General features: G+C 43.9%; 1 protein-coding gene across 1 annotated transcript in view; it reads right to left on the reverse strand.

Annotated features, from left to right (window-relative positions):
• LOC148477861 (alpha-2-macroglobulin-like protein 1) overlaps nt 1-26,730 on the reverse strand; it is a 173,707-nt gene extending 146,977 nt beyond the window's left edge. Inside the window, exons 1-7 of the mRNA XM_088456079.1 lie at nt 26,639-26,730; nt 23,545-23,731; nt 10,971-11,130; nt 10,845-10,897; nt 2,985-3,005; nt 1,608-1,767; nt 487-571 (exon numbers count right to left, since the gene is read on the reverse strand). Coding sequence (XP_088312205.1) covers nt 487-571; nt 1,608-1,767; nt 2,985-3,005; nt 10,845-10,897; nt 10,971-11,130; nt 23,545-23,731; nt 26,639-26,730 — 758 coding nt within the window. The remainder of the gene's footprint in view (nt 1-486; nt 572-1,607; nt 1,768-2,984; nt 3,006-10,844; nt 10,898-10,970; nt 11,131-23,544; nt 23,732-26,638) is intronic.
• Nucleotides 26,731-27,901: the final 1,171 nt, after the last annotated feature.

The raw sequence follows: 27,901 nt of genomic DNA on the forward strand, positions 1-27,901 counted from the left end.
TGCATATTTACTTCATCGCAATGTTTTTGTATCGTTTTATGGAAACGCCTACTTACTATTGTCAGTTTTTGATCTTGTACAGTATATGCTGGTAGTTATGGTGATAGTTAGTGAAGTGATACATATTTTTTTTTTAATACGAAGTCAATTAAAACCAAAAAGAGAGACAGAGGTGTAAAGCAATCGGCAGAGGGAAAACCTGTGCCTCGCTTGTTGTAGAACTATAAGTCCTAACAGACTTTTTTTTTATCAAACCACTTATACAAATGCATTTTGCATTTCCACAACTGTTTCTTCACTATAGAGCGAAATGACTGCTAGAACCAGAATGGAGAACGCAAAGATAATTATTTTTATTTTTTTTGTAAAATTGCCATTTTTACTGTTACTCTTCATTTTGTACCAAAGCACAGTGACCATAACACAACTTCCCTGTAGGTGGAGCCAGAGAGCTCCCTCCCTGAACCCTTCATCAGCCTCTCTCACCTGGCACAGAATTTAAATGTAAATGTAGGATCAACGGCAAATATTACAGATGGCTTTTCAATGGTCACTTCAAAACGAGGGAGCACTGCAAGAGGGAGAGAGAGAGAGGAGAGCGTCAGGGCACCAGTAAGACCTCTGCGGTGACATGGTGACTGTAGATCTCGCAAAGGTAACCTAACGTTGTGCAGATATTTTGTGACAGAGGATGTTGAGGTATGCTGGGAGTTATAGTTCCACAACATCAGGAGTCACAAGTTTCCCACCTGGGCTAGGGTACTCCCCTATCACCTGTTCTTCTCTCACAGTCAAAGAGCGGACATCTGCGGCAGTCAGATTCACTGCCATAGGCTAATGCGAGTGTCCCACCGTCTTCTAGCTTATGGTCGCACCGCCCGCCGTTTACCATCCGCAGCCGTCATCATTAGTATCTGCAGTTACTCTAACCCCCCATGCTGGGTGCAAAAGATCCATCTGAAACAAACGCTCCACCCCAAACTAGCACTAAAGATCGGCTACACCCATGGAGAGATCTGGGCTCGGAGAGAGCGAACTGTCCACTCCTGCATTGTCCGACAGGGTGCGTAATCATGGTGATGAGCATACGCTGCCTACAATCGCTTTCTACAGCACGTGCGCATTCTGCTGATAAGCACGGGATATGCCCTCTTCTGGACTCGTGTCAGAGTCTGAATTGTGCGCATAATGTTTAGCGCCCCTTTGATGCAGTCTTTGGATGAGCTGTAGATACTGATTTACAAGCCCGAGACCCCCCCCCGTCTTTCCCTCACTATCTCATCATCACCAAGCGTCTCCTCTGAATAGGCCCCTCTGACTTGGGCCTTTACAGTGGTTGGGGAAAAGTAACAAACACAACATGACATCAATAAATTAGCCAAGTGTGTAGGGAACCGGCATAACAGTCATATGTGATCAATTGTTTCTACTGTCACATGTCTGAGAGGCTAGAAGGGAGATCATGCATGCAATCACCAGCTGTCACCCAATGCCCTCTTGTAGGGTGACTTATGTGATGCAACCGGACAATTCTCGGGGGTAAGCGTGTGCTGTTACCATCAGTAAGAGGCAGAGTGTCACAGCAACACATGGTAACAGATACTCACCCTCCTCATTAACCAGGAAGGTTTGGAGCGCCTGTCCATTCTCCACGTTGATGGTGTAGGTGCCAAGAATGGGGTCGTTGGACAGCTTGAATGTCAGATCTGCGATGCACTTTGTGGTCTTCACATTCAGCCACTGACCAATTCGGTTACCTTTAGGATCCTTTATGATGAGAGTACACTGAATTCCTGTTAGAAAGCAGCGCGCTCCTGCACTCTCTCCTGACTGTGCATACACACTGGGCACTAGGACCCAGAGCCTGCAGTGAGGTCTGTCCTCCAACCTGATGTTATCCTGCACATGGGAGTAGGGATCCCTAATCGGTGTTGTTACAATCGATGGTTACCATCGATTGTGAAATAGCAAGTAGCCATTGATGGCTACAATCTATTCAATGGATGTCCATCGATACTTTCACCAACCGATGATCATCCCTGTTTTGTGATTGACTGGCCTGTGGGCCAATCAGAACCTAGGGAACGGGGCTTCACGGGAGCTGGGGCGGAGCTATGCGCCAGTACACTGACCTCTCCCCCCACATCGTTGTCTCTGGGAGTTTCCCTGAAATATCAAATTTATAGCTTTACCAATTCGCTGATCATTTTCACTCAAGGCCCGACCCACACCGAACTCTTCCTATCAGGCGGTGCAAACTTTGCCTACAAATCCATGCAATTACCTGTATATAAGGGTTTACTCTGCGCTGCTCTTATTTTATAGTCAGTTGCTTCCTTGAGCCGTACACCAATAGCCTGATCTTTATCCATTCTTCAATCAGTTACCTGTACATTTAGGGGGTCATTCAGACCCACTCGCAAGCGGCAGTACGCTCGCAAGTGGGTCGATGTTCCCCACTGCGCATGCGCACGACGGAGGGAGCTCCGTCGTGCGCGTGCGCGAGACCCGGACTACGACAGCCAAGCTGTTGCTACGCATCTCACACCAAAGGGGGCGTGCTGTCGATGGTGACTGACAGCACGCCCCTTTTGGTGGGCGTGCCGGGGGCGTGCCTGCCAGACGGAGGCATTCCCATGGGAACGCCTACCATCTGAAGCCGGCCCCACTGACATCACTAGTGATGTCAGTGGGAGTGATTTTGGCTCTGATAGAGCCAAAATCACTCCAGGGCTTGTGGCTGGGAAACCCTACCGCAGGGTTTCCGTCGCAAGTCCGATGGTCGCGATGGTCAAGACCATCGCGACCATCTTTTGGACGCTCGTATATGCTGTGGGTGGTCACCCACAGCTATACGAGCATCCAGGAGGATGCTCCATTTTAATGGAGGAGGGCCCTGATTCAGAGCGAGCGCTCTGGTCAGAGCATCAGGCTCTGAATCAGGCCCTTAGTTAGCAGATAGGAGATCAATTTGCAGCGCTTACCTTTAACTCCACAACGTAATACTGCAAGAGATAAGACAGACAAATGTAAGATTTTACATTCTACTTATTCTGCACATCAGAAGTTGTACTGTGCATTCCCACATACATACATGTACATACGGTATAATAAAACAAAACGTTTTAATGACAATTATTATATGACATACTGTATCTGCCAACATCCCTGAATATAAAATAGCAATCTCTTAGACCACGGATCCGGCTTTATCTAATTAAAACAATATATAGCATACGACATATAAAACATCGCTGTATATTAAAATCAATCTGATGATATCAAACACTTTTTTCATAAATCATTAGGCAACGATTCAATCCGATTTTGGTAGCGGAGTATGGAGTTAGAGATTTATAATGGTCAGCGGGTATATATTAGTAGTTGTTAGTATAGATATCCATACACTGACAGTAAGTATGTGAATAGACAGTCACGCACAGTCACAATTTAGAAGATGGTAGAAAGCAGCTTATATTAAGCAATTTGCAAGGTATTCCTGCTGCTGTATATTTCATACATTACCATCCGTTCAATATGGGAAAGGTATAGCAAGATGGAGCTGACCTCTACCCCAGTGCAGGGGGAGGAAATTGGACAATGCTGGCCACTTGTAAAAGTCAGTGTTGGACACAGTGTGTCAATAGTAACAGCGCTGTAGATCATGCGGTCCAGAGGTATATGTGGCCTCAGACAGAGGGTCCTCTATTACTGATTCAGGGATAGGGTCCTTCACTTCGAACTTATCTCACTTTGTGGATGTTCATTTGCAGAGCCACGTAGTCACTCTAAAATCATATATAAAGGACACCACACAATTTCTGAATATGATTCAGAATATAAAATGGAAAAAAACATATTACTTCCTTTTCCCTATAGATTGTAAGCTTGCAAGCAGGGCCCTATTACCTCTATGTCTGTCTGTTATTACCCTGTTTTGTTCTATCAATGTTTCCAATTGTAAAGCGCAATGGAATATGCTGCGCTATATAAGAAACTGTTAATAAATAAATATTTGTGACGTAGATTCCCTTTATTCCAATATTCCACATACTAAGGGAATTGAGAAAATCCGGAAGTATCTGGATAGAAATCCCAATATGGAAGAGGGACTGCATGACTCTGTAATGGCATCCATAAAATTCATATTAGAACACAATTATTTTTTGTTTGACACCAAATATTATTTGCAAACACGGGGGACTGCCATGGGGACCAGGTTCACCCCTAGTTATGCCAATCTATGTTTGGGCTCGCTCGAGGAGGAGCCCATCTGGGGTGGTGACTTTGGGGTGAACCTGATCCTCTATAGCAGGTATATAGATGATTTATTTTTTTTATTTAGGATGGGGATAGCACATCAATTTATGATTTTGTTAAATATTTAAACACCAATAATTATGATTTGAAATTCACCAGCACATTTAGTTCAACACATATTCAATTTCTGGACATTGCACTACTGGCTATGGAAGGTCAAATATATACAGAGACCTTTTTAAAAAAGATTGTCTCTGAGGAAACGGCCAGATACAAGAAGGCTGAGAAACGTGTTAGATTCCTTATTTCTTTATTTATACAAAGATTATTTGATCATTTATATCCTGTACAGCTGAGCTTCAGACGGAACATTGAGCATCGGCACAGGTTCTATTTCCAGCAGCCGCACACCAGCAGATACCCGGCTTACCTATTTTGGCTTCAACGGAGCTCCAACTGCATATTGCAGGAATACTAACAGCCGCAGATACAGCTGATATTCGGCTCAGCTCTTCTCCTGGTTCTCTCTTACACGGAGCCCTGACCGCTGACAACAGCGATCATTTACTGCTGCGGCTACTGAAAGGATATACACACCAGTCAGATGGCTTCTACTAGGTGACTCCACATATAGTGGCTATTCCAGATTGCTATATTCCCGGTGTACATCATCTTCATTACCCCTCTGTGCGGTGACTTTTCAACGTCAGAGAGTCATTCCGGACACTGCCCTCTTTTATTTTCGGAGTACAATTGGGAGCTACATAACAGGTCAGCTAGTATTGTGCACAATACCATTGTTTAATTAACTAATATCAGTGCATTATGCACAAGTGATTACACTATTCATCTAACAAGAATCTTTTCATCATTTGGGAACGATTGTATACCTATAACATCGGATTGAGGCTTATGTCCCACAAAGGATATATTTAGAACAATTTGATCAATATATTTACACAGCAATTATATATGTATATTTATTTTATATGTATTTTTTTTATTTAATTTACATTTAATTATTTTATTATTGTTGATTATTTATACAGTTCATGTACCTATTTTGTGGATTTCTATATATGATTCAGGTGGTTCTTCCCTTGTTTTTACCATTAAGGTCTAACATTTTGAATCTATATTAAATATATCAAATCAATATTCTATTTGCGCTTTCTTCTACAATATCTTTTGCTTGGGTTTATCCCATTAGAGTGGCTAGTCACCACTCAGAGAGCAGCAGTAGAATATTCTTTCCTGTCAATCACAGCACCCTTACTGTTTGTGTTTTGTACTTTTTTAAAAAGGTTGATTCCAACAATTTTTTACAATATGGCAGTAGTCATTTAAAAGCTTGGCGTAACAACATTCCAAAAAGCCAATTTTTTTGCATAAAAAGAAATTGCTCCAGTGAAGTCAAATATCAAGAGCAGGTGAAAAAAGTATATGAGGCATTCGTGGAACAAGGGTAACCGACGTACATCTTGGATAAAGCACTGGAAGACACATTTAAAAAGAATAGAAAGGAGTTATTGATGGACAAAAAATTACAGAAACAGGATAAGGACTGGGAAACATATTGTCCATTTATTACACAATATAATACTCATGCTTATGCAATAAAAGAGATCATTAGAAAAAATACATCTATACTAAAAGCAGACTCAGCTTTAGGTCCCATTATTGGTGATGATATTAAGATTGTCTATAGGAAATCTGACAATTTGAAACAGAAATTAGCCCCTAGTATGTACAAGAAAAATCGTGATAGGAGAAATAATAATGTAAGTATTAGACAGAATGTAGATGACCATCTAAGATGGTTACCTGAAAAACCAAAAGGTTTTTTTAGATGTGGAAGGGAGAAATGTATGACATGCAAAAATGCTGGACATAGGGACATTACTTTTCAATCTAAAGTCTCATCGGAAGTATTTTATATAGAATCCTTTCTTAATTGTAATTCTAACTACGTTATATATATTATTGAGTGTGGATGCGGCCTTCAGAACGTGGGACATACCACACGTACTGTACACTTAACATCAGATTTCTAGAACACCGGAGGAATATCATGAAGAATAATTCTACACATAGTTTGTCTAAACATGTATCAGTCTGCAATAAAGGTGATATGAGTAAAATTAAAATTAAAGCTATTGAACAAATAAAAAGTACTGAGAGGTGGTAATAGGTTCAATATATTGTGTAAAAGGGAGGCGTACTGGATCTTTGGGTTACAAACCGTGGAACCAGTAGGTCTCAATGAAACATTTGAATTGAATAATATATAATTTTTGGGCCACTGTCAAGTTCTTTCTTCCTTCTCTATATTCTTTTTTATATATTAAGAACATGAATGAGTTTTATATGTGGTATGGTTATCTATCGGAATTAGTATATTCCATTTGGTTATCCATGGGAATTAGTATAATATAGTACTATAGTACTATATTATACTATATAGTATAGTACTTTTGCCTTCATGTGGGTCTTTCCCTAACTATAATGATTATTTTTATAGCAGCATATTATGGTGGTGTATATAATATTTGCACATCTAGTTTTGAACTAAATAATGGAAGAGGCCTAATGGTCCCATATTGACGACCATGCTCTATTTATATTGTTGGAAGATTCCTAACTGAGTCCTATATTAGATCTTTATAAATGATTTTAGTACATCTGCCATTTATATTATTTATTATTAACTATGACATGATTATGAAGTTATTTTCTGTTTTTTCCTCCCCCCTTTCTAAGGAACAGGTAGTAATATGGTTGCAGGTAGGGATGTAATAATTTATAAGCAAGTACTCACCATATGATTAATTGTAAGATATAAATTTTGAAATACAGATCGACATCTAAGGTGAAGGATACTCTAATGGTTAATGTTGGCTTTATATAGGCACCTCAAAGTATGACAAGACATAAATTAATGAATTGTACAAGTTGTATTTTTATTTTTTATTATAATATGTGAGTTTTGATGATTTACTCTTTTGAAAAGCATCAGAGCAATACATTATGAGTTGGAATCATATTTCCCTAATCAGGATTGAAAGTGAACCAATGAATGTATACTAAGAGGGATATAAGACAGCACCAATGGGTAGTGAGTTATCTTCTGAGGAAACCGCCGTGTCATAGGGTGGAGAAACGCGTCAGTTGACTTGTGAAATGCAGGTGGAACGCAAACCGGAAGCTACAAGCCCGATATCGGAAGTAGCGGAGCGTGAGGGAGCCAGCATGTTTCAGCATGTCCTAATGACTTACACACAGCCAGCGGTAAGGAGTGCCGTGAATCAGTAATAGAGGTCCCTCTGTCTGAGGCCACATATACCTCTGGACCGCATGATCTACAGCGCTGTTACTATTGACACACTGTGTCCAACACTGACTTTTACAAGTGGCCAGCATTGTCCAATTTCCTCCCCCTGCACTGGGGTAGAGGTCAGCTCCATCTTGCTATACCTTTCCCATATTGAACGGATGGTAATGTATGAAATATACAGCAGCAGGAATACCTTGCAAATTGCTTAATATAAGCTGCTTTCTACCAACTACTAAATTGTGACTGTGCGTGACTGTCTATTTACATACTAACTATCAGTGTATGGATATCTATACTAACAACTACTAATATATACCCGCTGACCATTATCAATCTCTAACTCCATACTCCGCTACCAAAATCGGATTGAATCGATGCCTAATAATTTATGAAAAAAGTGTTTGATATCAGCAGATTGATTTTAATATACATTGATGTTTTATATGTTGTATGCTACATATTGTTTTAATTAGAAAAAGCCAAATTCGTGCCTTAAATTGTGGCAATTTAGCCTTATTAATGATTCCACTTGCGTTGGAAAGATTGGATTGATGCAATGTATAATTATCTGTTTTTTATTGAATAAATCTATTTTATAAACCAGTAGCCAGTTACCAGCGCTCCCATTATTATTTTTTCTAGTATTGTAACATTTTTTGGTAAATTTCCAGATTTACCTGTGTGGGGGCAGCTCTAACGGCAAATTTTATTCATCAGAACCACATAATTGGTGATTAGACATCGATTAGCGCCCACTTTATTGTTTTATCACGGGCATGATCAGCCTAGGTCACATTATAAGCATAGGCAACCAAGGCAACTGCTTGGGCAACAAATTTTGAAATGCTCCAATTTTTCTAACTAATTAGTTTTGTAGTTTTTTTTCCTCTGAAAACTGAATTTGGGGAATACAGAAATGTTATTTCACTTAAAGAAGATGTTTTATAAAAAAAATGTTGATGCTGTAGCAGTTCAGCAGGTCAGTGCCTGGCCCAGATTGGGCCACGTTGTATCTGCGCGTTTCCTGTAGCACTGTGAGATAGCAGTACTCCCACTGTGCACTGCGCAGCTGAGGAGAGACACATGTATAAATATAGTAAATACCGATAGTGAATGCACGATAGTGTTTTAGATTGATAACAGCAAAGCACTGTAATGAATACACCGTAGTCCTGGGAATGCAGTATATTGTACCGTATGTATAGTAAGTAAGCACAGGATGGTTATCCTGTCTATATACACCAAATTAATGCACTGTACATGTGATAGGGGACCCTGGTACTGGCTGAATAGTTTCTAAAATTATTGAGAACTGCATTAGGGGGCTTATTCATGATGTTAATTATCGGGGTCTGCAGAACCCGGAGCAACTCAACATTGCTCCAGCGCGGTGACAGCTGATGTGATATCAGCTATCACTGCTGATTTTTCGGACCAGTGACAGGAGTGCCCATGTGCGACCTACAGGTCCCGCATGAGCACAAGAGCCTCGACGTCCAGCGGAAGGAGCCTGACAGGGGCGGAAGGATCTGAAAGGATCCTTCTTCGTGAACCAGGGTTATTTTCTATAGGGAAGGAGCGGGTATCGGAAGATGGCAAATTCTCCCGCACTCAAACTCCGAAAATATTGTACTTTTGGAGCTTGATGAATTCTGTCCCCATACTATTGTATGGGGACAGCAGGCCATTCCACAAAAGGAAGGGAAGTAGGAGATATCTGCTTTACCTTCTTGATGAATGGCCTGATAACTTAATTTTTATAATTGTAGGTGAAAATGTTCATTTTCACCTGCTTTTGTAAAAAGTAAGTGATGATGAATAGGCCCCTAAGGCATACCTCCCAACTGTCCCGCATTCAGCGGGACAGTCTCAGTTTTCTGGGACTGTCCCGCTGTCCCACCCGCGGGCCGCAATGTCCCGCGGTGGGTGGGGGGGAAGTTGGGGGAAGCACACACAGCTGTGTATGCAGAACGAGAATAGATGCTGTTCACAGTACAGGGGGAAGCGCGGGGGCAGTCCAGCATCTTAGTAATGCAAACGAGGCCACGCCCTTTTATGTATAGGCCATGACCCTTTTTCGGGAGCGCACGGCCCAGGCGCGCGGATATCCCGAATTGCATTAACCAAATGTTGGGAGGTATGCCTAAAGAGGTTAATGTCACTTGCCTGCTGCCGCAGGTGTTACTAAAACTAGACCCGCCGAGGAGGGTGAACGCTAAATAGACCCGCCGAGGAGGGTGAACGCTAAATAGACCTGCCGAGGAGGGTGAACGCTAAGCATCTTGGAGAGTGCAGCCCACTCTCCAAGATCCTGGGCTGCACCCAGGCTCCCCCTACACACGGCATCTATTCTCCTGCTGTTCACCCTCTTCTCTCATGCAGAGCAACGGAGTGTGCCCCCCCCCCCCACTCCCACCACAGCCAGCCATAGGTTGGGCACTGGAAAGCTGCCTCCGATGGCTGGTAGCCATCAAATTCCCGGTATTGGATGGAAAAAGCACTTCCATCGAATCAGAAACATCGATTGTTGCTAACCATCGGCTTCCGATGTCCACCCCTAAGAACTGCACTAAGTGGTACTATGCATTAGTCCATGCATATAGAATATGAATTGATTACACAGAAATGGACCCAAAATACAGAACAAGAGAGGGGTTACTATGCCTGAGTCTATATAAACAGAATGACATCTGATACTAAGAATTGTGTCTGGGATAGATGGTGTAAGCGATGCGCTCAGACAGCCTCAGTTAGCAGGGGGGCTGACTATATGGTGGATACAAACATCCTGGGGGGCTACGGTACAGTTGGACAATATTGAAAAACATTTCACAATTATGGTCACCCCAGCACAAGTCCTTCTCAGTCATCTGCTCGAAATGATTCACCTTCATCTGACTATAATCTGTGGCCTATCACAAGCTTTCTTACAACTTTTACTAAGTATGTATAATGTTCTGGTGTCCTTCTGTGCTCTTTAGGCGTATATCTATATCATCAGGCAGTGTTGTTTATTTTGTTGCCCTTGGATACGACAATGTTGTGGGGTCAAATCCTTACCACAGTGTGGTTTTGCCTTGTATCCCGGGACAACAGAAACCTGGTGACTTGGCTGAAAAATGCCTAAAGAGGCTAAAAAGACAAATCAATATATTTGGTAAATAATGTAGGGGAGGAAGAAGCATAGATCAGAGTTATCTGAAGGTGAAGATGAAGAGTCTCTTTTATCTCACATTAACTCAAAATTTACCGTCGTCTTTGTGCACAAAAAGTTTTCATCTAACGTCACGATGCGGAGGCGCACTAGAGAAGAAAGAGGTACGAGGTATTAGTGTCTTATCCCGTCCACCTCCCCCAGCCCCACTCCCCATCTCACCAGTTTCGCTTGGCCGGTAACTGGGTTTATCCGTCTGTATCACAACTCCACGCGGTACTCTCTGGATTAGGACGTCTTTACTTTCTTCAATATTGATAAATCCTTGAAGAACTAATTTAACTTTTCCCACTTCGTTGTCGCCTTCAAAAGGGGGCGGGACCTTGCGGCAGAGATAATAGATTTAAAGTCAGTAGTTTAACGTGTTATCTTTAATGTTAAATATTATTATTGATTTTTAAACAGGGAGAACAATTATCGGAAAGTTAGTCACATTAGCAAAGCACATCAATGATAGATATCAATAACAGGAGTAGGCCCTGGGAGGAGCATATAGAAGAAGAAATATACAGGATTTTAAACAAATTAGTGACCATAAGAATAACAAAAAAAAAAAACAGGTTCAAATACTACAGGAAGAAAGTATCAAAAATATAAGGGAGGGCTGGATGGGAAGGGGAGAGACAGGTGAGGCAAAGAGGGAGGGGGGTCAACCAATCCTGGAAGATGAAACATATAGTATCTCTATAAAAAATAAGAAACATTGAAGGTCATAGGACCATCAAAGTCTCTGTCCTGGCACCAGTGAGAGAGAATACGCTAGGAAACAGGGCCTTGAAAGGCAGGTTAGGCATCTAAAAACCACTTGGATGAAATCTGCACATTGAGAGCCTGGAGAAGGCACCGTATTTTAGGAAGAGAGTTCACTTGAAGACCCCGAGCCTCCCAAATCAAGAGAACACTCAAGACCACCTAGTCTGTAACTCAGGGCCTGATTCAGACCCGCTCGCGAGCGTACAGAGCTCGCAAGCAAGTTGATGGTCCATCACTGCGCATGCGCATGCTGGAGCCGGCTCCGCTGTGCACATGCGCGAGACCCGGCCAGCGACGGGCGCTCCGTCGCTAAGGGTCTCGCACCGAAAGGGGGCAACTGTCGATTTTGATTGACAGCTCGCCCCGTTTTGGAGGCGGGGTGGGGGGGTGGCTACACAAATGGAGGCGTTCCCGAAAGAACACGTGCCGTTTGTGGGCACGACTGACATGACCAGTGATGTCAATGGAGAGCTTCCTGCTCTGTTAGAGCAGGAAGCTCTCTGGGGCTTGCGACGGATGAGACCCTACTACAAGGGTCTCGTCGCAAGCCCCGATGGTCGGAAGCAGGTCGATGGTCCCTCACTGCGCATGCGCGAGACCCGGCCAGCGACGGGCGCTCCGTCGCTACGGGTCTCGCACCAAAAGGTGGTGGCTGTCGATATTGATTGACAGCTCACCCCGTTTTGGAGGCGGGCAGGGGGGCTGGATACATAAATGGAGGCGTTCCCGAAGGCAAGCCTGCCGTTTGTGGGAGGCACCACTGACATCTCCAGTGATGTCAGTGGAGAGCTTCCTGCTCTGTTAGAGCAGGAAGCTCTCTGGGGCTTGCGACGGATGAGACCCTACCACAAGGGTCTCGTCGCAAGCCTCGATGATCGCGACCATCACCTGGCCGCTCGCAAAAGCTGTGGGTGGTCACCCACAGCTTAGCGAGCAGCCAGGAGGCCGCAACCAAAAAAAAAACGCCCTGATTCAGAGCAAGCGCTCGTCAAGAGCGTCCGGCTCTGAATCAGGCCCTCAGACCTCAACTTAGACATAAGGGGAGTGAAATTGGCCTGAAATAATGAGGTCAACTCCCTGGTCAGAAAAGGTAGAATAGGTAGAGGCATAATGCATGAGCCAGATGACCTTGGTGGTGACAAAACCCACCTGGTCAGTCTGAAAAAGATGAGGCAGGAGAAACTTCAATCTGTTAGCCATCAACTTGGCATAAAGTTAAGATGGGATATAAGGCGGTAGCTGGGACAAAGGGAGGGGTCCTTACCATTTTTGGGGGTCACCGAAATGTAGGCTTCCATGGTTTGATCAGAGATTGCATAGCCTAGCAGAAACAGGGCGACCAGATCACGGGAATAGCTAATGGTGAAGCCATCACGCCGGGAACTTTTACCAGAGGGGTAGGTTTAATTATTTCTTCTAATTCATCCAAGGAGAAGGGCGCCTCCAAGCACTAACTATCTTCCACTGAAAGTTTAAGGAATCCATTCTTAGTTAGATAGGAGGAGATGGCCTCCTGTTTAGACAGTGGTGCAGGGTTGGGATCATGGCAAGCCATAGAGCACAGAGTGGTAGGAGCAAAAGACGAAGGAAATATACCGGTATTGTGAGGGTGGCGGCCTGCTTTGTCCTTAATTGAGTGAATGTAAGAAGTGGATCTTTATCCTCTGAGTGCTCTGGTCAAACGGAAGTCGCGGCTGCAGCATTTACGGAAGGAGACTTTCAGTTTTGTCAAGAAGCAATCGGTGGAGATCAGAGCCTTCAGCAGTCAATTCTGCGTAGATGTGTGTGTGTGTGTGGGGGGGTGACATCTTGTAAGAGGTTTCGAAGATTTCCGTAGGTCCACAATTTGTCCCAGCCGCTGCTTTTTAAGAAAGGACCCTAAATGGATGCATTGCCTTGGAGGGGCCAGGAGTAGAATCATGCTCAATATAGGTGTTGACGGGTTCCGTTAGTTGAGATTTGCAATAGGAGTCATGGAGGAGAGAATCATTAAACCTCCAAAGCCAGTGCTGGGGAGGGGGAAGGGGCAAGAATAGGAGGGAGAGCTCAAGAGAAATAGGCCTGTGGTCAGGATGATGGGGTCAATAGAGGCTCCCTTCAGTGGGTGTAAGAGTCTATGACCCAAGAACATCAGACAGCTGGTGATTCCAGCTACTCGCCCTCATTCACACCTCATACATCTCTGACCTTGTCACAAGATTATCTGATTCACTGCCTTAAATCTGACCAGAGGCAGAATAAGATCCCATGGCACTCTAGACAAGATGCTACTTCGGGGCTGCCCTCCACCGAGCCATACATCGCACTATTCTGCGTTCCTGGTTAAATAGGCTATGGCTGGTGAGACATGGTGAGTTTTTGTGTCTGTAGTCCCGGTACTCTTTCTCTACACAGGGGAGGGTAGGGGGGGTGATGAATCAGCCTCAGGGGGAGATGTAGCAAGCCTTGGAGAGTGATAAAGTGGAGAAGTTGCCCAAAGCAACTGAACAGCTTCCAAATGTCACTTCAAAGCCTGTGCTAGATAAGTGACAGTTGGAAGCTGATTTTTTGATTTGGGCAACTTCTCCAATTTATCACTCTCCAATGCTTGATACATCTCCCCCTTGTGCTCACTTGCAATTCTGCAATATTGCATTTTGGTCCAGCCACAATGCACAGTTTCTTGGTTGGCTGCATGATCCAGTCACACAGGAATGTCGACCAAATGTCATGAGGATGACGATGTGTGAGATTGTGTGTGGACTGTAAAAGGGGATGTAATTAGATATGGAAGCTATGAAGGTTATGTGGGAGGTTCTGGAATCTGATAAGCTTGCCTGAAGAGGTGAGTTTTCAGGGAACGCTTGAAGAATTTTAGACTAGAGGAAAGTCTTATTGTGAGAGGTAGTTCATTCCATAGAGTGGGTGCAGCGCGAAGAATGTCCTGTAACCATGAATGGGAGCAAATAATGCATGGGGATGAGAGACGCAGAACTTGTGCTGAGCGGAGAGGTCGGGTTGGGAGATATTTTGAGATGAGTGAAGAGATGTATGTTGGTGTGGTTTGGTTAATAGCCTTATGTGTAAGTGAAAGTATTTTGTATTGAATACGGTAGAAAACCGGCAACCAATGGAGGGACTGACAGAGCGGGGCAGCAGAAGAAGAACATTTTGCAAGGAAGATAAGCCTTGCAACTGCATTCATAATGGATTGTAATGGCGATAGCCTGTTTTTGAGAAGACCAGTAAGGAGGCTATTGCAATAGTCAATGCGGGAAATAATAAGTGCATGGATTAGAGATTTTGCAGTGTCTTGTGTGAGATATGGTCGAATTTTGAATATGTTTTTTAAATGTATGTAACATGATTTTGAGACAGATTTAATGTGGGGAACAAAGGACAGTTCAGAGTCAAGGATGACACCAAGGCAACGATCTTGTGGGGCGGGGTGGATGGTCGAGTTATCAACAGTGATAGAGAGATCAGGTTGGTAACTGTTATTGGCTGGTGGAAATATAATTAATTCTGTTTTAGAAATATTAAGTTTCAGGTGGCGAGATGACATCCAAGATGAAATGGCAGAAAGACATTCAGTGACACGGACCAATACAGATGGTGATAAATCTGGAGAGGATAGGTAGATTTGAGTATCATACGCATACAGATGGTACTGAAATCCAAAAGAGCTGATTAGTTTGCCAAAAGAGGAGGTATAGATTGAGAATAGCAGAGGACCTAAGACAGAGCCTTGCGGTACTCCAACTGATAGAGGTAGCGAAGAGGAGGCAGAATCAGAAAAACGAACAGTAAAGGAACGATCAGATAGGTAGGAAGAAAACCAAGAAAGAGCTGTGACCTTAAGACCTAGGGATTGCAGTGTTTGTATGAGAAGAGAGTGGTCAACAGTGTCAAAAGCAGCAGAGAGATCTAGAAGAATTAGGAGTGAGTAATGGCCTTTAGCCTTGGCAGTGACAAGATCATTTACTACCTTAGTCAGTGCTGTCTCTGTGGAGCGTTGGGAACAAAAGCCAGACTGAAGTGGGTCCAATAAGTTGTGTGAGTTAAGAAAGTGTGTGAGGCGGGTGTAGACAAGTCTCTCATGTAGCTTGGAGGGGCATGGGAGCTGGGAGATAGGACAGAAAAGGTAGAATAGGTAGAGGCATAATGCATGAGCCAGATGACCTTGGTGGTGACAAAACCCACCTGGTCAGTCTGAAAAAGATGAGGCAGGAGAAACTTCAATCTGTTAGCCATCAACTTGGCATAAAGTTAAGATGGGATATAAGGCGGTAGCTGGGACAAAGGGAGGGGTCCTTACCATTTTTGGGGGTCACCGAAATGTAGGCTTCCATGGTTTGATCAGAGATTGCATAGCCTAGCAGAAACAGGGCGACCAGATCACGGGAATAGCTAATGGTGAAGCCATCACGCCGGGAACTTTTACCAGAGGGGTAGGTTTAATTATTTCTTCTAATTCATCCAAGGAGAAGGGCGCCTCCAAGCACTAACTATCTTCCACTGAAAGTTTAAGGAATCCATTCTTAGTTAGATAGGAGGAGATGGCCTCCTGTTTAGACAGTGGTGCAGGGTTGGGATCATGGCAAGCCATAGAGCACAGAGTGGTAGGAGCAAAAGACGAAGGAAATATACCGGTATTGTGAGGGTGGCGGCCTGCTTTGTCCTTAATTGAGTGAATGTAAGAAGTGGATCTTTGTCCTCTGAGTGCTCTGGTCAAACGGAAGTCACGGCTGCAGCATTTACGGAAGGAGACTTTCAGTTTTGTCAAGAAGCAATCGGTGGAGATCAGAGCCTTCAGCAGTCAATTCTGCGTAGATGTGTGTGTGTGTGTGGGGGGGTGACATCTTGTAAGAGGTTTCGAAGATTTCCGTAGGTCCACAATTTGTCCCAGCCGCTGCTTTTTAAGAAAGGACCCTAAATGGATGCATTGCCTTGGAGGGGCCAGGAGTAGAATCATGCTCAATATAGGTGTTGACGGGTTCCGTTAGTTGAGATTTGCAATAGGAGTCATGGAGGAGAGAATCATTAAACCTCCAAAGCCAGTGCTGGGGAGGGGGAAGGGGCAAGAATAGGAGGGAGAGCTCAAGAGAAATAGGCCTGTGGTCAGGATGATGGGGTCAATAGAGGCTCCCTTCAGCGGGTGTAAGAGTCTATGACCCAAGAACATCAGACAGCTGGTGATTCCAGCTACTCGCCCTCATTCACACCTCATACATCTCTGACCTTGTCACAAGATTATCTGATTCACTGCCTTAAATCTGACCAGAGGCAGAATAAGATCCCATGGCACTCTAGACAAGATGCTACTTCGGGGCTGCCCTCCACCGAGCCATACATCGCACTATTCTGCGTTCCTGGTTAAATAGGCTATGGCTGATGAGACATGGTGAGTTTTTGTGTCTGTAGTCCCGGTACTCTTTCTCTACACAGGGGAGGGTAGGGGGGGTGATGAATCAGCCTCAGGGGGAGATGTAGCAAGCCTTGGAGAGTGATAAAGTGGAGAAGTTGCCCAAAGCAACTGAACAGCTTCCAACTGTCACTTCAAAGCCTGTGCTAGATAAGTGACAGTTGGAAGCTGATTTTTTGATTTGGGCAACTTCTCCAATTTATCACTCTCCAATGCTTGATACATCTCCCCCTTGTGCTCACTTGCAATTCTCAGCAGTCAGCACAGGGCCAAGGCAGTCAAAGAGGTGGACGCAGTGACAATGTCGGATGCAAACGGGGGCGATGATTCCAGTCTGTGCTGTGTACAAGTCACACCGTGCATGCATCTTGATGCTCTGAGACGCAGATTGAAATTGCGCACCTGGGAGGTAACAGGGGGGTAGATAGCCAGATGCGGGCGTGTCATGGGCATTTTGCTAACAGCGAGTATGTCTAAAGTCGCAATAGCGCTGATAGAGGAGGCTATGTTCACACAGCAGAATTGCACCTGTCATAGGACTGGTGCAAACTTTTATATAGCGACTGAGGGAGCAACGATGGTGCAGCTAAGTATATGAGCCAAGATGATTTAGCGCCGCTGCCCGTGGGCACCTCAATAGGCCAGGAATCGGTCACAGCAATAGCAGAAAGATGCAGATGACGCAGCTAAATACAGCCCTCAGTCACTAGTGACAGAGCAGCAGGGAGGAGCGCCCCCTGCTGCTCTGTCAGTATACTGTAATAACTAATGTTGCCAATATAAGCTACTTCCTCACTCAGGAACCAACTAATACCCTGGTCCACTCGTTTATTAATTCCTGTCTGGACTACTGTAACCTCCTCCACCCCGCTGGCTTTCCCCTCACCTGTCTCACTCATTTACAATACATCCTGAAAGCTGTGGCTATAGCAATCTTTCTCTCCCACCATTTCTCCTTCACTGCTCACTCTGGCTCTCCTTTGCTCGCCCTCACCTATGCGGCCATCACTAATTCTTCCTCTCCATACTACTCTGGCGTAGTCATGAGATACACCCCAGCTTGGCGACTCTCTTCTGCTTATGATCTTCAGCTATCTTTCACCCTGAAAACCTCCTCTCCCTCCCATCAGCTAGATTTCTCTCTAGGGTCACCCACCTAAAGAACTCCTTGCCTCGCCCCACCAATCTGCAATACTTAAAACCAGTGGTGGCTCCAAAGGTGGGGCTGCAGCACAGTCCAAAATTCAAATAGAGGAGTTACACCAACTGCCACCTGAAATGCTGCCAAACATTGCCAGCTGGGACTCACTGGCAGTTGGTGTGGCTCCCCTATTTGAATTTCAGACTGTGCTGCAGCCACACCTCTTAAGCCACCACTACTTAAAACTCTCTCCCTCTCTCAAAACTCACCTCTCCATGCATTTATATCCTACACTTCCTAGACCCTTAAGAACACACACTCCCTCTAGTGTACTTCTTCCATCCACCACATGAGCCTGAGTCCAGTTGCTGCCTCTAATTACCCACTGCCACTAGAATGTAAGCTGTTATGGCCAGTGTCTCCTCTACCCTATGTATCATGTCTGCCTACCTCGTTTGAGCCTGATGTCAAGGCTTCTACTGAAATGTCCCCTGTTTGCCCACCCATAAGCAATGCTTTATTCCTGCATCATTATTACGTGTAATTATTAGCTGATGACTACACATGTGTGTATTATTATGCTTTACTATATTCACGTATCTGCTATCATGTTTATCGTATTTGTGTTATGTTTATTCCCTTCACATATGTCATATTGGTGCCCTGTAAATAAATATTGATGATGTTAGTGTTTTGTTATTATTATTATTAGTAGTAGTAGTATTTTATTATTAATTGGATGGCCGCCACATTTGGCACCTGGTAGGCATAAATGGTACTGCAGCTTTATATCACCTGAACATCCTTTGGACAATATTACCAGGCACACACATTTTATTTATTTATTTATTTATTAACAGTTTCTTATATAGCGCAGCATATTCAGTTGCGCTTTACAATTGTAAGCATTAATAGAACAAAACTGGGTAATAACAAACAGATATATAGGTAGGAAGGCCCTGCTCGCAAGCTTACAATCTATAGAGAAACAGGCATTGATACACAAGGATAGGTGCTATATATTGCATTTTGGTCCAGCCACAATGCACAGTTTCTTGGTTGGCTGCATGATCCAGTCACACAGGAATGTCGACCAAATGTCATGAGGATGACGATGTGTGAGATTGTGTGTGGACTGTAAAAGGGGATGTAATTAGATATGGAAGCTATGAAGGTTATGTGGGAGGTTCTGGAATCTGATAAGCTTGCCTGAAGAGGTGAGTTTTCAGGGAACGCTTGAAGAATTTTAGACTAGAGGAAAGTCTTATTGTGAGAGGTAGTTCATTCCATAGAGTGGGTGCAGCGCGAAGAATGTCCTGTAACCATGAATGGGAGCAAATAATGCATGGGGATGAGAGACGCAGAACTTGTGCTGAGCGGAGAGGTCGGGTTGGGAGATATTTTGAGATGAGTGAAGAGATGTATGTTGGTGTGGTTTGGTTAATAGACTTATGTGTAAGTGAAAGTATTTTGTATTGAATACGGTAGAAAACCGGCAACCAATGGAGGGACTGACAGAGCGGGGCAGCAGAAGAAGAACATTTTGCAAGGAAGATAAGCCTTGCAACTGCATTCATAATGGATTGTAATGGCGATAGCCTGTTTTTGAGAAGACCAGTAAGGAGGCTATTGCAATAGTCAATGCGGGAAATAATAAGTGCATGGATTAGAGATTTTGCAGTGTCTTGTGTGAGATATGGTCGAATTTTGAATATGTTTTTTAAATGTATGTAACATGATTTTGAGACAGATTTAATGTGGGGAACAAAGGACAGTTCAGAGTCAAGGATGACACCAAGGCAACGATCTTGTGGGGCGGGGTGGATGGTCGAGTTATCAACAGTGATAGAGAGATCAGGTTGGTAACTGTTATTGGCTGGTGGAAATATAATTAATTCTGTTTTAGAAATATTAAGTTTCAGGTGGCGAGATGACATCCAAGATGAAATGGCAGAAAGACATTCAGTGACACGGACCAATACAGATGGTGATAAATCTGGAGAGGATAGGTAGATTTGAGTATCATACGCATACAGATGGTACTGAAATCCAAAAGAGCTGATTAGTTTGCCAAAAGAGGAGGTATAGATTGAGAATAGCAGAGGACCTAAGACAGAGCCTTGCGGTACTCCAACTGATAGAGGTAGCGAAGAGGAGGCAGAATCAGAAAAACGAACAGTAAAGGAACGATCAGATAGGTAGGAAGAAAACCAAGAAAGAGCTGTGACCTTAAGACCTAGGGATTGCAGTGTTTGTATGAGAAGAGAGTGGTCAACAGTGTCAAAAGCAGCAGAGAGATCTAGAAGAATTAGGAGTGAGTAATGGCCTTTAGCCTTGGCAGTGACAAGATCATTTACTACCTTAGTCAGTGCTGTCTCTGTGGAGCGTTGGGAACAAAAGCCAGACTGAAGTGGGTCCAATAAGTTGTGTGAGTTAAGAAAGTGTGTGAGGCGGGTGTAGACAAGTCTCTCATGTAGCTTGGAGGGGCATGGGAGCTGGGAGATAGGACAGTAATTTGAGAGAGTATTAGGGTCAGAATTTTGTTTTTTCAGAATGGGAGTAATCACTGGGTGGTTGAACAGTGATGGAAAGTTGCCAGTAGAGAGAGAGATTACAGATTTTAGTTAAGGTTGGTATAAGCACAGGAGACAGAGCTTTACTGATTTGTGAGGGTATAGGATCTAGAGGAGAGGTAATAGAGTAGGAGGATGAGAAGAGTGTAGATACTTCATCTTCGTTTGTGAGATCAAATGAAGAGAATGTGCCAGAGGGTTCAGGTAGGGACTTGAGCAGGTAACTAGCTGAGGAAGAGCCTACCATTTCATTTCGGATCTTATCAATCTTGTCCCTAAAATAGGAAGCAAGATCTTGTGCACAGATAGTAGCAGGTGGTTTGGGTGATGGAGGGATAAGAAGCAGTTTAAATGTATTAAAAAGTCGCTTGGGGCTAGAAGCTTGAGCAGAGATTAGAGATTGGAAATATGTTTGTTTGGCAGTGTCCAGAGCAGTACGATAAGAGTTGTAGATAGTCATATGTGAGGAAGTCACTTGGAGTATGAGACTTTCGCCACTGACGTTCAACTTTACGCGAGAGTTTTTGTAGATGCCTTGTTAAGCTAGAATGCCACGGTTGACATCTAACTCTACGTAGTGTGTGATGGGTAGCTGGAGCTACTTCATCGAGGGCTTTTTCTAGAATCTGGTTTAGGTGTGATGCAGCAGTCTCAGGAGAAGTGAATGTAGAAATTGGTGAAAGTTGTTGTTGTAGAGAGGTAGATAGTTGTGGAAGGTTAATGGCATTAATATTTCTACGGGTTTTAGGTTTAGGTTTGGTTGATTTCAATGATGTTGATGTAATGGAGGAGAGTGTGCAGGTGATAAGGTTGTGATCTGAGAGAGGGAAAGGAGCATTAGTGAAATCAGAAACTGAACATAGTCTGGTGAATACAAGATCAAGACAGTGGCCCTCCTGATGAGTAGAGGAGTCAGTCCATTGGGAGAGGCCAAGAGAGGATGTTATAGAGAGTAGTTTGGAGGCATGATGAGATTGTGGACTGTCAGTGGGGATATTGAAATCACCCATAACGATGGTGGAGATGTCTGAGGATAGAAAGTGAGGTAGCCAGGCAGAAAAGTGTTCCAGAAATTGTTGGGGTGGCCCAGGTGGGCGATAGATAACAGCAACTCGCAGAGAGAAAGGGGTGAAAGTCCTGATAGAATGTACTTCAAAATATGTAAATGTGAGTGAAGGTACCTGTGGGAGAACTGTGTATGTGAAAGATTGGGAGAGTAATATTCCTACCCCACCTCCTTTACAATTACCAGGCCTGGAGGTGTGTGAGAAGTGTAGGTTACCATGTGAAAGTGCAGCAGGGGAGAAAGTGTCTGATTGTGTAAGCCATGTTTTTGTTATTGCCAGAAGGTTGAGGTTAGTTGAAATAAAGAGGTCATGGATGGATGTTAGCTTATTGCAGACAGAGCATGCATTCCATAAGGCACATTTTAGTGACTTGGATGATGAAGGGAGGCACGCAATGTTTATGAGGTTAGCTGGATTTATAGTTCATTGTGGGTGTGGCATGTGGGTTGGGCCTGGATTTGGTGATATGTCACCAGCTAATAGAAGCAGCAGGAGAGAGATATAAATATAATTGTTGGGTTTATCCGAAAGAATTTTATGGCGACAGGTTGTAAATGTTATTGTCAGTGTGTATAGATAAGTTAAAAGCTCATGTGCGTTTATAAGTGGAGAGTATATTAATGAGGTAGCAATATGTACAGAAGGGTGAGCTGCAGGAAGAGTAAAGGATGTAGTAGCCTTAGAGATGATTCCATGGAGTGAGATTATAAAAATAAGTTTTTGATACATAGTCTGTTTTGTATTTGGGAAAAAAAATTACATTTTCTAAGTAATGGGTTTGTAATTACCTGGTCTTCGATGTTGTTCAACTGTTAATTAACTGTTCAGTAAACACACTTGATTTTAACCACTTAATGCTTAACCACATCAAGCTGCTACCCTCAGCAAGCTGCCCTAAGACTGAATGTTAAGAAATAGTATGCCTGATTAAGACACTAGCTTACATCTGAGCCAATTGGTCAGCTGGTTGAAACGCAGATTGATCAGTGGACATATATTGCACTAAGTTTAAGTAAACAGGCAGTATGACACTATAAACTATGCTTCAGTGATCCCCATCCAAACACAGGTCATGACTATGGCTAGCAAGTCAAAAAATATTCACAGACATTTAAACAATACCAATTACAAACATGTACAAATTTAAACACATACTTTAAATACACAGCTAATTTTGCATTAATGCAACTATAGGCTCTGGCAGTTGTACTCAGCAAGGACAATCACATACCTGGGATGAAATACACACATACAGCATACTTACAGTACCTACTCTTCCAGTAGTTGCAGGAGACTCCTGATTTTTCGGGTTGTCCCCTGCACTCAGTAGAGTGGGACCCCGCCCACTTCCTAGTGAAGTTCGCAGGATGGGGAGATAATTACTATGAATCGCAAGTCTGTAGGGAGGGGGCGGGGCTAAAATGCACCTGGTTAATTTTAGCCCCACCCCTCCTCACTTAACATTTCCCATAATGGGGGCGGAGCCTAATGACATAAAGAGCCCAGCCCGCCCCTAAATGGTCTCTCTGGGCTTCTCTCTGGAGAATTAAAATGTTTCCAAGTGTGCATACCGTACAGTAGCTCATCAAACGCATCAGTACAATTAGAAAGTTGTTGCACTGACATTACTAGAACAACTGCAGACATTTTTACATTGCAGGACGTTATAATAACAATTATATATTTTCTAAATAAAGATATAATGTGACAATTCTCTGTTTAACCCCTTTGTACATTAATACTACTTTCTCTTATTTTGAACTGTTTGGAGTAATGCAGCAGAAATCAGGCCCCTCACCTGAAAGTTGCAGCAGCGAAGGGCAGATCTCGGATTGTTCTCAAGAGGAAACAAGGTGATGATCTGACCTCGGACCTGAAAGGTCACCACTACTGAAAACTTCCACTTTGGGGTAGTCTCCAACAGCAGGCAGGCGGTTTCTGTGGAAGGGTAATGTAACTCGGCCGGGATCAGCACCATGTAGTTTCTAGAGGCGAGAGGTGTAGAGATTATCCAGGACATAAAGGCAGAAGCAAAGCTCCTCATTAAATGCATGCAGAGTGCAAGCTCCAAAGGTCAGGGACATAAAACTGGTTGGCTGCACAGATTGGGGTAGATGTATTATAGCGACACTTAACGTGCCGCTATAACGCTTCCCGCTTCGCCTCTTTACCGAGGCGAAGCAGGAAGCACTACCGATGAGATGTATGAACATCTCATCGGCCGGAGAGGGGGAGCGTTAACTCCCCCCTCCGGCGCTACCCACTAGAGACAGCAGCGCATCAGCCTAGTACTGATGCGCTGTGTCTCTCTCCCGGCCGGCTCCACTGAGCATGCGCGGGATCTCGCAAGTATCGCGAGATCCCCGCGTGGAGCCGGCAGCCGCCACAGCAGGGACAGCGCTGTCTCTGCTGTGGGGATAGGCTAGCACCAGGCTGTAGCTGTCGATAACGACAGCTACAGTCGGCCGAACGGTCATGCGTTATGACTGTTCGTACATGGCCCTGCCGTCGGCGCTGCTATCTTGTGCATAGCGCCCCTGTCATCTTGTGCATAGCGCCCCTGTCATTTACCGCCCAGACCCCCGATCATACATCGGGGAGAAGCGTTTCTGGGCTTCGTACATCTCCCCCAATGTCTCATACCTGGAATGGCACCCTGCAGCCACTAGCACCACTGCAGGGCGTCCGAGGAACACCCTCCAGATGCACACCCTGCAGCCTGTGAAGCTGCCAAGAGCGTCCTTAGGACTCTCCGTGCAGGATTCGGCGGCCCCGCCCCCTGGGCATGACGCCACCGTATACAAATAATTAATGATGATGATTACTTTATACTGGGTGCCCAGAAGTCACTATGAATTGTCAGTTTTGTTTCTTATAGCTTGTAACATTTATTTATCTTAGATTAAAATGCTGCTTTCTGTTATTACATTTTGCCATCTACAGTATTTCCTCCATCAAATGTACTATTTTAATTTACAGTATTACTGAGATTAGAGCTGGGTACACACGTAAAGATTTTAAGTCCAACCAGCCAACTAGGTGATTGGTTGGAATGAAAATCTGGTAACGTATGGGAGTTAAGCTGGCCACACACTAGACCAATTTACATCCAACTATCCAACTAGTTGATTGGTTGGAATGAAAATCTGGTAAGGGATGAAAGCAAATGACAATCAGCAATTTGCTCTCAAATGCCGGAAAATGGACAAAAACTGTTGTTTGAACAAATTGTTTAGATCAAACATTTAACAAACTTGTCTGACCGACCATTTTCATCTGTTTTCTGGCATTTAGGAGCAAATTGCTGATCATCAGTTACTCCCATACGTTGCCAGATTTTCATTCCAACCAATCAACTAGTTGGACAGAAAATCTTTACGTGTGTATGCAGCTTAAGGGTAATGTGTGGGCCCTTTGCAGTGTATCAGGTCCAAATAAGCAAGTAGATTAATGTAAGTCAAAAGTACAGTGATCAAGGTATACACAGCAAGCCTTCAGGAAATATATAATAGGTTTTCCAGCATACTTCTCAGGAAAGTACAAACAGAATGTGAGGTCATTTCCCAATATGGCGTTTCTTCCAATGACACTACAGTAATTGCGTTTGTGACACTTTAGGAGAGTTGTGTGTTTTATCACTAGAGATGTGCTTTTCGGTTCTCCAGAAGTCTGAATTTACCCGAATTTCGTGAATACAAGTCGCGGCTCTGATCTCCTTAGGGGATCCAGACAGATCTGAGGGTCTGATTCAGCAAGGAAAACACAGGAGAGAACGCACGCACTCGGCCGATGTATCAGCTCTGCGCATGTGTATGCATCGCAGTGTGCGTGTGCGCACTAGCTATTACGATGGGTACTGCGTGTGCAGAGGGAACGCAGACCCAGAGAAAAGTGATTGATAGGAAGTGCCATTATGTGGGGGGTGGACAGACAAACGCAGGCGTGCCTGTGCGTTTGGACGGCGTTTTAGGGGCGTGCATAATTAAGCCCTAGAGGTGACATCCGTAGCCTGAGGTCTAGTTGCACACGGGAAGTGGCACACATCCTGCGTGGAGTCATGTCAACCACTAGTATGCTAATGTGTTCGATGGTTCTCGATGTTACCGATGTTTCCGCTGTCTTGCGTGGTATAACAGAACGCACGGTAAGGGAAGTGGAAGGTATTGTGTTTTGCTAGGCTTCTGCTTATTCTGTGTGCATATGCATTTATTAGTATATACTCGCAGCGAACGGGTGCGTGCGTCTGCATCCGTGCATTCCTTGCTGAATCAGGCCCTGAGTCATGGTTCTGAACGTCTCCCAGTTCGGAATTCGAATCCAAATTTTGGGGTTTGGATTGCAAAAAATTTAGCGATATTTAAAAACTTTTTATCCATTTTTTTTTAAGAATAAAAAAAAACAACCCCAGATCCAAAACCAAAACACGGGGGACAGCGCACATCTCTAGTTCTCATACACATTCGGGTAGGCTTAATACACAAAAGGGACAGATTGGTGATATACTGTACACAACTCTTATAAAGTGTCTTTGGAAGAATCCCACAGCTGCAATTGGTGTCACTGGTAGAGCGTTAACACATGCATCATTATTCATTAGTGTATCACAGACCCTCACAGTGCAAGGGGGTGTGAGGCCACGGGAGGCACCCTCATAGTTCATGTCGGTGGGGGGGTGACTTAAAATCTACAATTAATAATAAAGATACAATTTGAATTTAAGAGAGTAATCATGCTATAATTTTAAATGAACAATATGATACGCATAGTAGGTATTACAGTTTGATGAACACTCCGTTTTACCAGTTCCTGAACCCCATTGTAATCAGTATGGTGCTTGGACTATGAAGCAGGGAAGGTCCTGCAGAAGAGAACCTCCCCACACAGTCACTTACATTCTCGGCTTTGCTTCTGCTGCTTCCAGTAGAAAGGGTAGGAAGAGTAGACTCAGAGCAGATCCTGTGTGATAGTCCATGACCTTCTTCATCTTCCTCTTGAATCTGACACACGGCACCAAGTCACTCTCAGCAGGATGTTCTCTCTTCTCCTCCACCTTAGAGCTCCCAACTAGTCAGATTTTCTGACTTATCATTGTGCTTAGTGTCATTATTTATATCCTTCAGTAACCAGCTCTGAAGCCTGCCCCTCACCATTGTATCCAACCAACTCCTACGTTACAGACCAGAGTTACTCTTATGCTCTCCAGCACGTCTATTGTTTCTAAGACAAATAGCCCTCGCAGTGCACCACACACTGTGATCTGTACAGCATGTCTGCACCGGGCAGAAGACCAGCAACACGCCAATCACTCAGAACTACCTGCAAAGTCCATAACAGATCCCAAAACTTATCCTTGGCTACCTCTAGCTGAACATGTTCTCAGGATTTTATTACTGAACAAAAAGAAAATTATCACTGTATAATTAACGTGGCAGTTCTCATATGTAGAAAATCCCCAAAAGAAGAAATATTTTAGACATTTATCTGTTCAATATTTATTTTAAAAGTACTTTATTTAACAGCCTTCTCAGTGATGTCACTGGCTCCTAGTGACTGGATAGGCTGCATTCTCAGTGATGTCACTGGCTCCTAGTGATTGGATAGGCTGCATTATCAGTTCTTTCACTGGCTTCTACTGAATGGATAGGTTGCATTCTCTGTGATGTGATTGGCTCCTAGTGAATGGATAGGCTGCTTTCTCAGTAATGTCACTGATTCCTAGTGAATGGATAGGCTGCATTCTCAGTGATGTCACTGATTCCTAATGATTGGATAGACTGCACTTAGTGATGCCACTGGCTCCTAGTGAATGGATAGGCTGCATCTCAGTGATGTCACTGGTTCCTAGTGAATGTATAGGCTGCATTCTCAGTGATGTCACTGGCTCCTAGTGAATGGAAAGGCTGCATTCTCAGTGATGTTACTGGCTTCTAGTTGGATAGATAGACTGCACTCAGTGATGTCACTGGCTCCTAGTGAATGGATAGGATGCATTCTCAGTGATATCACTGGTTCCTAGTGAATGGATAGGCTGCATTCTTAGTGATGTCGCTGGCTCCTAGAGAATGAATAGGCTGCATTCTCAGTGATGTCACTGGCTCCTAGTTGGATAGATAAAATGCATTCTCCATAGCCGTAACTAGACATTTTGGTGCCCT

The sequence above is a fragment of the Taudactylus pleione genome, unplaced genomic scaffold (genome assembly GCF_031769625.1).
Source record: "Taudactylus pleione unplaced genomic scaffold, aTauple2 ptg000685l, whole genome shotgun sequence".
NCBI lineage: Eukaryota > Metazoa > Chordata > Amphibia > Anura > Myobatrachidae > Taudactylus > Taudactylus pleione.